Raw genomic sequence first — 13,771 nt, forward strand, 5'->3', positions numbered from 1 at the left:
CTATATAAATTCAGAGTTTCATCATTATTATATGCAATATCTTCATCAAGAGAAAGAAAGATGGTGGCATTGATGCTACTTTCACTCTCTACATGTAGCCTGCAGCCAAACGGCACATTAGCTGAGACAGGAAGAGAACAAGCGAGGCGGCTATTAAAGTAAAGTACCTTAACAAATGGGCATGCACACTCTCTGGAGTCCCGTGTTACGCGTGTGTGTACTAATTCATGGTCAACATGTGCGCGATTCAAATCCTTCCCCGCGTAATCTCCCCCCTCCCACTGTAATCTTTGCCTCGCTTCCTTCAACCTCTCTGTCAATCATGACAGAGTGTTAATCCACCCAAAATTCTTCTTTTTTTCCTTCCCAGCATTCTTCCGCAGCCCTCATGATTGAAAACGTCTTTTTATTTCTTCCAACAAAAACCCAAACTAAAGACTGTTTCTCCAGCTTTGGAGTTGATTTTGACCATATTTGGAATATAGCGTGGTTACTTATTATCCATGTCACCGGCCTGTAGTCACTGTATCTTATTTACACAGGCCAAAGTGAAGCTTATGTATTAGGTTTGCTGTGTGTTTAGCCCATATCTGTGAAACTAACATCAACACCACCACATCTAATGTAAGAACTGAAAGTGGCTCGATCAGCAAGGCTTTGTGCAGCTGTGTTTGGCTGTATACCGACGTGGCTGCGGCATTTTTTGCTCTGATCCGATACGCTCCATTTCAGGCGTAAGCTAGCGCCCGACATCTTGACCGTTCACCGCAGATGTAGGCAGACGTGCATACAGGCGCACTTACCAGCACTCCAAAGGCGATGATCTTTAGCACACATTCCATGGAGAAGAGGGAAGTAAACACGATGTTCAGGTTGGCCAACACAGCTTCATAGCTTTTGGAAGCTTCATCATACTGGAAACAAAGAGACACACACGGGCAGAATACATTCATAACAACAAACTCATGACCAGCGACAGAAAGCCCGAACATGAAAACGTATAAACAGACACACATTTAACTCAGCAAGGATTCAGACGTATTCAAAATGTTCTTATCACAGAAATACCCAACAGTGCAAACTATTGTGTTTGTCGACTGAAGGACGAACAAATATGATGGTACACAAACAAGACAAATAAGTTACTGCAGTGGCCCCATCGTGGTAAAGGTTTTAGTACTGCTTTTTATTAAAATTCGGACTTTTACCTTCATCATGAGCACGACGGTGTTGAGTGCGATCATCGCCATGATGGTGTATTCAAATGGCGGCGACACCACAAACTCCCACATCCGGTACTGAAAGCTCAGCTTGTTTTGAGGCATGTGACGGGTCAGGGGTCTGGCGTTAATGGCAAAGTCTATACAAGCTCTCTGCAAAATGACAACCATGGTGTTTGTTAACTTGTTTTGCTTACCACCCCCCCCACACACACACACACACACGCTTGACTCTCACCTCATTTTTTTCTAAACTGTAGTCCTCCATCATCTTGTCTCCTTGCTCTTGAAAGGTGATGATGATGAGAGCCACGAAGATGTTGACGAAGAAGAAGGGGAAGACCACGAAGTACACCACGTAAAAGATGGACATCTCCATCCGGTACCCTGGGCTCGGACCCTGATTCTCGTAGGTCGCATCCACTGAATGTTTCAGCACCCTGCGGATGACGGGACGGGAGCGGCGGGTTACAAGTTACACACAAATGCATTCCGGGGATGTTACTGTGCTCGACCACTCGTGCTTACTGCGGCCACCCCTCTCCAGTTGACACTGTGAAGAGGGTGAGAAGGGCCCAAGCCACATTGTCGTAGTGGAAATCGTACTTCTTCCACTCCCGCTTCTGCGCCTTCACTTCATTATCATACACCAAATATTCCCCCCTGAAAAACAAAGCAACGGTGAATGTGAGCATGAAAAGGAAGGAAGAGACACTAAGTGCGTTTACATGTGCATCTAAATTGGACTACACTTGCAGATTGGTGTACATAAATTATACAACTAGACTTACTGCCTGCAAAGCAGTTTGCAGTAGTGTTTATTTGTGGAGTCAAGCCACCGCCCCCCCCCCCCACTAGGTGGCAACTTGCACCGTTTTACTTTGTTGTTGTGGGGCCACGCTGGTTGACCTTTTACATCAAACCAAAACAATCTGCAAACAAGTTAGCCAGCGAGTTAGCAGCCGCAGCTAAGTCAACGGCAGCGATGGAGGAGGTTATGTGTCAATACTTGGCATTTGTACGGGTGACGGTGGTGCATGCGGCGAAAATATATTCAAACAGGCTTGCAGACGATACAACCAGTCGCTGCGCATCTTTTTAAAATAACTCCCTATTTCAGGTTTTGAGCCCATCCGTGAACTTTAAAATATAGAGTTCTTTCATAAGCATCGTGGCACTCTCAGCATTTCCTTTCAATTGTAGTTGGCCATACCTGGTCGCTACCGGCTGCTGTTTGTAAAGCTTCTGCTTCCACATCAGTGCAGATTTCAAAGGCCAGCTCACAACCCACATGCTCTCGTAAACTGGCTCACGCCTGAGCTATCTGGGAGTGGTGGTCCAGGATCCACATGCATTTTATGTAATCGAATTACCGCAAGAATTTGGTTCCCTTGTGTGCATGTAAACGCACTTACTTAACCCAGGAGAGTTTTAATTGCTTTCTAACCTGCAGTCACGCTCAAACTCTTTGGATTCATCAGTGCAGTAAAAGAAACGACCCTTGAAGAGCTGCACTGCCACCACAGCAAAGATGAACATGAAGAGTAAGTAGACAATCAGGATGTTGAGCACATTCTTCAGAGAGTTCACCACGCAGTCAAAAACAGCCTGAGGACCGGGAAAGAGGTGGCGTTAGCTACTCAATGAAATAAATACTTTTTATTCAAGCAATTTCTGCAGTTTGGCCTTGAACTCTGGAGTGTGTGACAGGAATTAGCAAGGTGGTTCAGTGTGTAGCTGTCATAACTCAGACTGGCCACTAGGAGCAGCAAAGAGAACTGAGAAAGACTTCTCACAAAAGTGTTCTTTTGACTTTAAAAATAAAATACTTTCTGACTTGATAAAAACACTTCAGTGTGGTTTTACATTTGTTTTCCCTACATGTAAGTCTGGATGAATTTTTTTTGTCTCATTCATTACAATTTTACCATTTACATAGCTGCTCTCGCCAGTAGCTGACCCCCGGCTGATGCAGCACTCTAAACATCACAACGTCCTGCCTATGGCCCAGCTCTGCATCCCCTCCACCCATCAAGAGCACAGCATGTGCAAGTTCAAGAAAGTCTAAATGTCTGTGGTTTAGGCGCCTACCTTCAGTTTGGGAAGCCGTTTAATAGTCTTCAGAGGTCGCAGCACACGCAGTACCCTCAAAGACTTGATGGTGCTGATGTCCTTTCCCTTGCTGCTCCCACTTCATGTGTACAAACATGCGTGATGACAAAGAGTGACAGACATGTGGAGTCAGTAGGTTTCAGCTTCAAAAAGACAGACAGAGTGTAAGTGTGCAGCCATTCATTGATGGTTCTTGTGTCCGAGTTAACTCAGAACGAGTAACTGCGTCTTGGTTTAAATACATAGCAATACATGCAGCATTGCTATAATATTAGGGTTTAGTCTTGTTTCTACATGTGAGCAGTTAGGTGACATTTTCCAACTACAGTAGAAGCAATGGAAACAAGTGATGTCATTCTTGTCCCATTGCTATTGACACACAATCCACTCATTTTTATACTTTGTAATATATTAATTTACAAAGATCCTGAAGCCCGGACTTGCACATGCCTGACTAACAGTGGGATACCTTCATGCTGCATCAACACCCTGTTTTCCCTAATGCAATATATAGTACAAAAAGAAGCCTTTACAGATCGTCATCGTTGCAGTTTTTCTGCAAACCCCCGCAAAACTTTTCACCTGTTTGCCTTGAAACTGGTGGGGGTGATACTTAAGATATAAGACATGTAAAAATATGATATTTGTTCAGGTTGCATCAACATATCCTGCACAAATAATGTTTCCTGTGATTTAACTGCAAGTACATGTAAAAATATGATATTTGTTCAGGTTGCATCAACATATCCTGCACAAATAATGTTTTCCTGTGATTTAACTGCAAGTAACAAGAACCCCTCAGATCCCATGTCACTGATTTGAGATATGAACTTGAGATTTGTGTGAAGCAGAGTTGTTCCGTGTTGAACAACGGCCAAAAGGAAAACAGATCAAACGTGATGGATGGTACAGAAACAGATGCGGGCGTTGAGAGTGCGGAGGCAGAAAATGTGGGAGGAGAAGAAAGGGAGAGAGAACTTTACCCGCCGCCGCTGTTGGTGGTCCAAAACGGAGAAATGAGACAGATACGGGTGAGAGACAGAGAGAGAGAGAAATGGACACAGAAAAGGGAAGTAAACAGAGAAACATCCACATGAGAAACAGACAGAAAAGAGAGAACAAAAGGCCGGTCTGTTTTTAATCATCCCTTCACAGACCACAAACCACCAAATCCAACACGAACTTTAAGACATTTAATTTCAGAGACTACACTATAATCTAAATAATAATTTTCTTCATCAAATCTGTGGCCATCGAGCTCCATCCTGCTTTGAAAAAATGTAGCGGGCAGGAGCCAGACCGCTCCAAGACTCCAGCAACTCTTAGCCCGCAGTAATTGGATTAAAGGAGCGATAAACATCTCCAGGCAATTCTAGAGGGCCGTTTGATTTCCACCAACTGAATTATGTCACTATTGTGATGTGTACAAATCTGCTCTCGTTGCTTCACATCTCCCCATCAGCAATTAGCGTCAGTAACCAATATCTTATTAAAATCTGACCGGTTCTAATGTGTTTAATGAAAGCTTTTCAGAGAAAGAAAACAGGAATTACCGGTACTGCAGATGGACAAAGCTGCTCTTTTTACAGTTTTTGCAAGACAAAAGACACTAGAATTTCCTAAAAAGGATCTTTTAGTGTCCACAAATTATTGCCAAACCTTTAAATTGCTACAAACGTCTGCATGTTGCCTATAAAACAAAAGCGTTCTGTCTTTTCACTAGTTGCTACTAATGTCACCCTATAAATATTTCTCTAAAATACATTTGGGTGAAATCTGAAAAGGTTCTAAATTTGTCATGAAGTCAATAATTTATCTTCCATCATCTGAACCCACTTCTATACTGCTACTCTTTATTTAATACAAGAGACTGAACGTAATACTGATTTTGACAGAAAAATGCAACACAAAGAAGTAAAAGGTCAAAGAATTCAAAGAGGATATGCTTTATAAAGAAATTAAGGAGGCGTGAGAAGAACTTTTTTTTGAGCTGACACAGATGGCTGACGACTGCAATACCAGTAAGATCTTTGGCCCCATTGACCGACCGTAAGCGAGGCTAGGATGGCGCGAGCATAGTTGCAATTTAAAGTGACGTAATGATGCAAAGCAAATAAAGGTACATATAGACCTTCTTCTTGCTGATGGTTCAGAGAACAGTATGGACCAATCAGAAATCCTCAGAATAAATTTCCATCATGCACATCACTTCTCAGTTGTGGATGTTAAATGGTCGGTACTTCGGGAGCATTTTCGACACCAAAACAATAAAGAGGAAGTAAAAGAGCTCTGAATGCTTGCTACAAATGGCGGGTCTGTCAGCAAAGACCCCAGAAGAAAGAGCTGAATGTTAGTGAAAAAAAAAAGACATTTCTTTCTTTGGAAAACAGATCCATCTTGAATTCTGATGTGTCTGAATGTTTGAAAAAGCACATCATCAATTATAAATGAGACAATGTAAGTATCCTTAAAAATAAGAGATTACTGAATATCACTGAAGCATGATTAATTTAAGAGTTCTTATGTTATCGTGACAGTTCAGAGTACCTGCTTCGCCATGGAGATGGGTGAGTTGACTTTTTTTTAACCCAGCTCAGGACAACCTTACCTGGATTTGCAAGGACTCTTTAAAAGAACTTCCTAGGCACTAAAGGGTTACAGGTGCAAAGAGTGGTCCTCACCATTCACAAAAGAGGGGGATAGGAGGGAAACACTGGGATTTTTTTATTTAAAAAATGGTTTAATTGCCTAATTGGAGAAAATACAAGGGGAGGAAGAAAGGGAAACTTGGAATGGAGGGAGTATAAAGGATATTTATAAAAAATATCAAAATATAGAAAAGACTAAGTCCAAGATGTAACGGAGGTAAAAGGGGCAAAGAGGTGAGGAAGGCAGGGGACTTACGTGAAGGCAAAGGCCACCAGAGCACCACTAACCACTATAAAGTCAAGGATGTTCCACAAGTCCCGAAAATAAGAGCCCTGGTGTAAAACCAATCCCAGATCCACCATCTGCAACAGAAAAAGTTGAAGAGCACGCTTAAAGGTTTGGTTCCTGACAACCATATAGTGTAAATCCCTTTACCTTTATCAGCATCTCGAACGTGAAGACTCCAGTAAAGACATAATCAAAATAGCGTAGCACCTGCCCAAAAAGACAAAATGACCATTTTCTGGTCAAATTTCTGTTTTGCCCGCACGGTGCAAGTGTATTATCTAAAACTATTGTGAGTAAGAAATCCAACACTGCGTCTATCCAGAAAACATGTACAATACAGATATATGGCCACATTGTATATCAGGCATCGTTTGTGTCTTACGTTGTTGCGAGGGGAGTCGGGCCACACAGGGTCTTCAGCGGCCAGGGCGATGCTGCTCATAGCAATGACCAGCAGGATGCACATTTCAAAGTAGCGCAGGGTGCAAACGTAGTGACACGCTCGCCGAAACCTGATGGCAGTTAAAGGCTTTGTTTATTTGCACATTTATTTACAGCCGAGCTTAAATCTGCTCTGCGAGAATCATCCAGATTGATATTATCTGGGATACGTGCTGTGCATTCCCTCCTAAATTATAGTTTAAAGTTTCAAAACGATTCGGATTCAGAAGATTCCCTACAAATACTGTCTCTTGATGGGTGTATGTGCGTTCTGATGCAGTCACCCCACTTACGGGTTGGTGGTGGTCAGAATGAACATGGAGGTGTAAGGAGGCATGGGCCTGGGGCCTCCTTCGCCTGCCTTGTCATCATCATCCTCGTCCATATCCTCCTTTGCAGGCAGAGGTTCGGTGTTGGCGTTTTTGTTGACTAAATGTAAAACACAGATGTCAAGAAAATGACGGGATTTTTTTTCAATTTGAATTTTCCCCCCCTTACCCTGGAGTATGGCATTGGTGGATGGGAATATCGGCATGTCAACTGCCGTGTAGTCCGGGTGGGGCAGCCTGATGACGCTATTGGCGCGGTGATGCACGATGCTGCCATAATTATCCAACGTAGTTAAACTCCCGTGAGTGCCACTGTTAGCCAGATGCAGCGTGGATCCAAAGCCAGGGGTCACTGTGCGGTTAATAGCTGGATTGCTATGGACTTCGTTGGCTAGGTTAGAGCTAGAGACCAGTTTGGTGTTCATGAGGTTGTCCATGTCCTCACTGTACTGGCTGTCCTGTCTGGAGAGGCTCTTCTGGATGGGCCGCGTGGTAGAGAGATTGGGGGCACTGAAGTCCCTAGAAGAAGACAGCAGTACGACCATTACATAAACAGTGGTGCTCATGCAACTTTATAATAAAACAGGCATGACAATGAACCACACACTGGTTAATCTTAATAGAGAGGACATTCAGACCTTGGTCGCACTGACAGTGACTGATACTGAGGCCAACTTTATTAAATATGTGTCTCGATGGACCAGACTCGGACCAAGTTAACGACAGAGTATGTCAAATGTAACGCTTCGTGTGCTAAAATCGGCAAGTCGTTTATCATCATCAGCATCCCGAGGATGGGTTCAACTTACTTCCTTCTGTGCTGGCATGTTCTCCTCCCCTCCCCGTCCATTTGGTTGAGATGACGACTTCTTCTCTGCCTCCTTTCACCGCCATCAACAGCTCCGTCCTGCTCTGCCGTTTCTCCACCTCCATCAACCCCTTTGGTCCTGTGTCTTCCTGTTTTTACAGCCCCCCCTCTGCCCTCCTCACCATCTTCTGTGCATTTTCGGTGCGACCTGGACTTTCGGTGCTCAGACTGCCCTCCACCTCGACTGCCGCTGCGGGTGTGATGGTGACGCCTTGACGGCCTGTCCTCTGAGCCAGGCCTGGGTATGGCCGTAGCGTCCAGACGGACATGTGAACCGTGGTGGTGATGTTCACCTTTTTGACCTCTTCTACTCTCAGTGGATTCACCACGCTCCAATGGAGGCCCTGCTGGATCCGTACTTCCTACTCCACAACCCGCTCCTACTTGGCCACCATGATCGTGAAGCCTCGTTTGCCTGTGTAGCTCTTCAACAGGAAGTTGTTGGCTGAAGCAGAGGTCAGGATTGTTTGCTGTCATTTTGTTGGTGTTGTTATTGCGGTTCTCATGGGGGTCAACCACCAGGGGTCGATCCAGGTGGGTCTTCATATCAGGGCGGACTTGACGTGAAAAGTTCACCTGCAAGAAGATGAAACAAAGGATGCAAAGTGTTTCAAAATTAACAGAGAGCACATCGCCAACTCATAAGCGCAGGTGACAGGATCGTATAAATTGTCATTGGCATCACTTGTGTACACTGATAACACAAGTCTAAGGGTCTTTTGTTGCCTTGTCCTTTACATTGTTGTGCTCCTCCCTCCCAGCCCTTGCCTTCCAGCGTTCGTCAGGATCCAGTTCATTATAGAGGGCCTCACGGCTGGAAACCAGGGTCTGCCTCCTCAGCTCCTTGGTGCGTTGCTCCCACACAGACTTATTCACCCCTTTGTTGTGGTTCTTCTGTTGCTCCTTACTATAAGATAAAGTGAGCAAGGGCTGCATTTTAAAAAAAGAATCTGCAGAAAAGGACATATATAACTGTGCTAATATACACAAAGAAACACAAGAATGATGCAAAAATAACACTACAGTAGTAATGATAAAATATAGCACATGGAAAAAAGAGGAAAATTAAGAAATGAAGCTTCACAAAGATTGTTAAAATGAGGCGAGGAGGAAAAACATCGGGGCATGAAGCAGCACGACAGTCTCATTGTTGACCTTTCTCAGCCTTCACAACCACTGCCAGTAAACTGATCTGCCCTGTTCTCCCAGTGCCAATAGTCAACACACTCCTACAGGGAAAAGTGGTTTTGTAATAGAAAGATATCAAAAGGTATGAAGAAAAAGTCGACAATTTCATTTAAAGGAAAAAGCAAGAGTGGTGGAAGGAAATTTAACCAGCAGAAAGGAGTCAGAAATGAATAAACAAATGAATAAATACCAGTCCAGAAAAGAGTTGGAAGCGCTGTGGCACTCACTGTGTACCTTGTTGCTGAGGAGGGAAACAGCTGGTGAGTGAATAAAAATGGCCCCATATCGATCTTATTCACTTTAACATCTAGTCTATTCTATCAAAGTAAGGCTGGATGATAACAGTGAACGAGTATGCTCACACACATGCACACACACGCTGCGCACACACACACACACACAGACACACACAGTTTTTTGTGATACATTTCACCTGACTTGCATCACTGCGAGTGCAAGAACATCTCTGCTCTATCCTGTTCAAATTCAATAGTAAATTCTCCTTTTTGTCTGCGCAGTATCTTCACTCCAAAATGTAAATTTGAATGTTTAATTAAAAAAAAATCCTTGCTCTGTTACATCTCCCTAATTTAATTTTATACTACAGTACAGGACAATCCCTGGTCTCCTGTGTTTATCATGCTGACGAACACTCTTAATTAGCGTTAGATAGCTTTACAACAGTTTTACAGGGACTTGAGCTTTCATGGCAGCCTCCTGTCTGAACCTCACATCGAATATCTTCTTAAGAGATTACTTCATGCACCACTGATAGCCCAAAGTTTGAAATCCCAGCTTGAAAAAAAGAAAAAGTCCTCTGGAGTTTCAAGACTGTTTCTCTTTTTTGCACTGAAATAAAGGATTTAGGATTTACATATAGAGACAGCAGAGTGTAAGGCAAGGGGAAACAACTGAGACTTGACTCTAATCTTTCTGCTTTTAGCATCATGGTGTTAGGGTATAGGTCTCAGTCTGGGAATCTGACACGGTGATGATGAAATAACTGTGGATCCTCACATGAGCATCCACCTTTCTATGGTGAGACCAGAGCTTGGAGAGGAAAAAACTGACAGAGCAGCTATGGGCGTGCAGCTAATGTTATAACGCCTTTACTTACGGTACACCCATCAGCATTGCTACAGCCCTTGCTACCAGTGAAGGGATGAGCTAATTGGCCATGGCTGAAACCCATTTTGACGCAAATCGGGAAGGCCATTGTTTGCTGTGAGCGCGTATTTTCTGAATAAAGTTCCTCGTAAATACAAAAAGTTTGAACCTTAAATCCAAGCCAGCAGTCTGAAAGTGTTTTGAAACGCTTCCAAAAAGCGGGCCGCAGTTGCAGAGACAGAAAACTCACGCTGCAATGGAAAGGTTGGCAGCAGACAGTGGGCTGACTTCAGCGACCTCCTTGGCTTTCTGCAAGGCAATCTTCTGACTGGCAGCCTCCTCTTCCTCCTGCTCATCCTGAGAGGAGAGACGCAGAGACAGAGAGACTCAGAAAGGGAATCAAAAGCAGGAGACATTGGGTGACAAGAGCTGAAACAGAAGGGCGTGACGTGACTCCAGTACCTTGGTCAGTTCCTGTGCGTTGGCCAAATTGTCCACAGCGATGGCCAAGAACACATTAAGCAGAGTGTCTGGAGAAACTATTAAAGAAAATCCAGCATATACACGAAACTGCTTGTTTGAAAATGTCGCTGTGAGATTTGTTACATTCAGAGAATAAATACCGCCTCGGCAATCGTTGGCAGGGCCGCCTGTTGGACAGATCACAGTTGGACGGTGTTACCAAAGTTAAAATCCAGCGTGTGATCTAACGGTATAACATCCACACTGCAATTAGCAGTTTCGTGTGAGTGCGTTGGTTTGTGTAAAGGGATACAGTTGCCAAAGAGGGTGAGCACGATGAAGAAGACAGAGAAGGCCATGCCCTTGTGGACTCCTCCCTGAGATTTGATGCCATCGTACATCACCATGTTCCAGTCCTCTCCGGTCAGGATCTGGAACACACACACCACACACACACTAGAGTATGACTGTATTCACACATCTACATGCAGTAATGTGATGTTTTATCCTATTGGTTAATAACATTTAAGACTTCAAAAGTAACATTCTGAGGGTTTTATCACTTCTTCATATGCAAATCCTCTTTAGGCCATTAATCGTTAAGTTGTAATCCTCCCCCAGTTGCCCCTCCCTCTCTCTCTGCTGCCTACAACTTTCCTCCTCACCTGGAACACTGTCATTATTGCTGCAGGGAAGGTATCAAAGTTGGTCGGAGGAGTGCCATTTTCAAAATTAAACCTAGCAGGGGAAAAACACAAATGCATGAGTGAGAGAAAAAGAGGTGTAAGAAGGCACATTTTTCTGAAAATAGAAGAAACCGATGTCTTATTAGGCAATCAAATTAAAGACTATCAAAAAGGACAGAGAAGGGCAAGAGACACGCGGAGGAAAGCAGAGAGAGAAAATAAAACAGCACTGACTGTCCTCCGAAGAGCTGCATGCCCAGCAGAGCAAACACAACTATGAAGAGGAAGAGCAGGAACAGCAAGCTGATGATAGACTTCATCGAGTTGAGAAGGGACACGACGAGGTTGCGCAAAGACGCCCAGTACCTGATGAAAACAGAGGCGTGCGTTCAGCGTGGTGCATGTTCTATAAATACGAGCTAGAGTGCCGAGAGGTGAAACAGCTGACTCACTTGGTGACTTTGAAGATCCTCAATAACCTGAGAGCTCGTAACACGCTGATGCCAAACGATGTGCCCGGCTGGATGATGGACCACAGGACTTCAAATATACTACCACATATCACCTAAGGTAGATGAAAAGCACGCGTGAGCATATATCAGAGGATCCAAAAATGCACTGTTGTCAGCACGCTTGTCAGCGAGCTGTGGGACTCACAATGCAGTCAAAGCAGTTGAAGGAGGAGTTGAGGTAGGCCTGTCGGCCCAGGCCGTACATTTTTACAAACATCTCCGTCAGGAATATTCCCAAGAAGACAAATTCAGCAAAATCTGCGGAAAGGCAATAAAAGGCAGACCTCAAAGTTGGACAAGGCCATTGTACCGTTCAAACTCCTTTCTCTAATGATCCATTCAGATGCTGACATCTCTGACGACGACATTTACACAACAATCAGCCACCTCCCCTCGTACTCACTTAGAAAATCTGAAAGGGGTTCTGGTTGGTCGTAATGCACCACTGCCACACACATGGTGTTGAGACCCACCAAACACAGAACGGTCCAGTAGAAGGCCTGGGATTTAACGACGCGTCGGATTAAGAAGCGCAGTCGGCGCTCCCTCCTCTTGAAAGTCGATCCCTCGAGCTTGGAGCTCTTCAAGCTTGCCCGAGCAAACGGTGACCCTGGGAGGATAAAGAAGGCAAACTGAGTACCACAACTAGGACAGCTCTTTCCCTGCATATGTGTACAAAACCAGAGGAATGAATATGATGTGCTGAAGTTGGAAAATGAGGAGAGGATGCGAAGACAACATAAAATATGTAGGATGAAGGTGCAGCTCAGCAAAGGGCAGGAGAGAAGGAGAGGAGAGTCAGGTAATACTGATATGCAAGATAAGATAACATCTGTATGTTCTTGTGGTTTGCCTTTGAAATAGAGAGAGACACAAAGAGAGAGAGAGATAGCGAGAGACAGAGGGAGAGAATGTTTATCTTACCTACTGCCAGATCTCCCTCCCCTTCCTCTTGGTTTAGAAGTTCAGCTTTACTCTTGTGGTTCTTTGTGGCTCTCCTGCGTGAGCCTTAAACAGAGCAGAAAGAGTTTAGCCACCATACAGCAGCAGCCACTAATACAAACATTAAGAATATACAAAAGAAGATCATATTGGTGAGCATAAATACCATCATAATCCTTTTCATTTTCATCATCCGCCAAGATGACCTCTTCTACAAAACAGACACAAACAAAACGTTAATACAATATTCAAGTTTCTTTTTTTTTGACTGATTCAACAATGGCTTTTTTAAATAGATTTCTTTTCAGGAAGATGAAAGGTTTGTCTTTTCCATCGGCCCCTTTATCCACTCCTTTTAACATCGAATCCTCCATTTCTTTTATCGTCTATCTTCACACGGCACAGGTCAAATCAAAAAGATGGAAATGAAAAGTGTCCACTGGCTGAATCAATGGCTATATTCAGCAAACACATGCTTCTTCGACTGGATTAAAAGACTGCAACCAGTAAAGTTGCTGTTGTGTTTCTAATCAATAATGTGTGAGGATACAATGCAGTTAAATGAAAATGTAGTTGTTATAAAGGTTGTCTGTGATGAGAAATATGACTGAACACTTATTTGTCCATTCTGGGCTACTGTAGAAACATGGCAGAGCCAAATGCTAACAGGCACGGAGGGAGAACAACAGCCATATAGATGTAAATATCTACATCAAGACAAGACAGAAATTACTATATTATGGTTATACACTATTAACCTTGTCTTTTTATGAAATAAAATATCTGATTTTGGACCAATAATGCAGAGTAGTGGTTCATTGTTTTAGGAAATCTGACTGTCATCAGCCAAACACACATACAAAAAACCTAATTGGGCAACAACGATGGGACATTTACAATCATATATCCATCCATCATTTCTTTGCATGATTTTATTCATCATTGTGTGCATAAACAAAGCGCATCC

The 13,771-nt window shown here is 43.6% G+C and overlaps 1 protein-coding gene across 6 annotated transcripts in view; it reads right to left on the bottom strand.

The window, feature by feature from the left end:
• Positions 1–13,771, bottom strand: part of cacna1aa (calcium channel, voltage-dependent, P/Q type, alpha 1A subunit, a) — a 55,406-nt gene that overhangs the window by 20,930 nt on the left and 20,705 nt on the right. For 2 of the 6 annotated variants that reach the window (XM_029836997.1, XM_029836999.1), the window contains exons 9-31: positions 12,971–13,015; positions 12,787–12,870; positions 12,266–12,472; positions 12,008–12,120; positions 11,803–11,915; positions 11,585–11,716; positions 11,330–11,402; positions 10,978–11,095; positions 10,665–10,732; positions 10,453–10,559; positions 8,646–8,814; positions 7,849–8,483; positions 7,209–7,558; positions 7,004–7,139; positions 6,652–6,781; positions 6,417–6,476; positions 6,237–6,343; positions 3,312–3,411; positions 2,668–2,828; positions 1,749–1,883; positions 1,459–1,660; positions 1,209–1,373; positions 804–914 (exon numbers count right to left, since the gene is read on the bottom strand). In XM_029836997.1, the coding sequence (XP_029692857.1) occupies positions 804–914; positions 1,209–1,373; positions 1,459–1,660; positions 1,749–1,883; positions 2,668–2,828; positions 3,312–3,411; positions 6,237–6,343; positions 6,417–6,476; positions 6,652–6,781; positions 7,004–7,139; positions 7,209–7,558; positions 7,849–8,483; positions 8,646–8,814; positions 10,453–10,559; positions 10,665–10,732; positions 10,978–11,095; positions 11,330–11,402; positions 11,585–11,716; positions 11,803–11,915; positions 12,008–12,120; positions 12,266–12,472; positions 12,787–12,870; positions 12,971–13,015 (3,521 nt within the window). Of the gene's footprint in view, positions 1–803; positions 915–1,208; positions 1,374–1,458; positions 1,661–1,748; positions 1,884–2,667; positions 2,829–3,311; positions 3,412–4,315; positions 4,325–6,236; positions 6,344–6,416; positions 6,477–6,651; positions 6,782–7,003; positions 7,140–7,208; positions 7,559–7,848; positions 8,484–8,645; positions 8,815–9,285; positions 9,337–10,452; positions 10,560–10,664; positions 10,733–10,977; positions 11,096–11,329; positions 11,403–11,584; positions 11,717–11,802; positions 11,916–12,007; positions 12,121–12,265; positions 12,473–12,786; positions 12,871–12,970; positions 13,016–13,771 lie in introns of all 6 variants that reach the window. The other 4 variants (XM_029836993.1, XM_029836995.1, XM_029836994.1 and 1 more) reach the window with 4 other exon arrangements.

Source organism: Takifugu rubripes, chromosome 5 (genome assembly GCF_901000725.2).
Source record: "Takifugu rubripes chromosome 5, fTakRub1.2, whole genome shotgun sequence".
Classification (NCBI taxonomy): domain Eukaryota; kingdom Metazoa; phylum Chordata; class Actinopteri; order Tetraodontiformes; family Tetraodontidae; genus Takifugu; species Takifugu rubripes.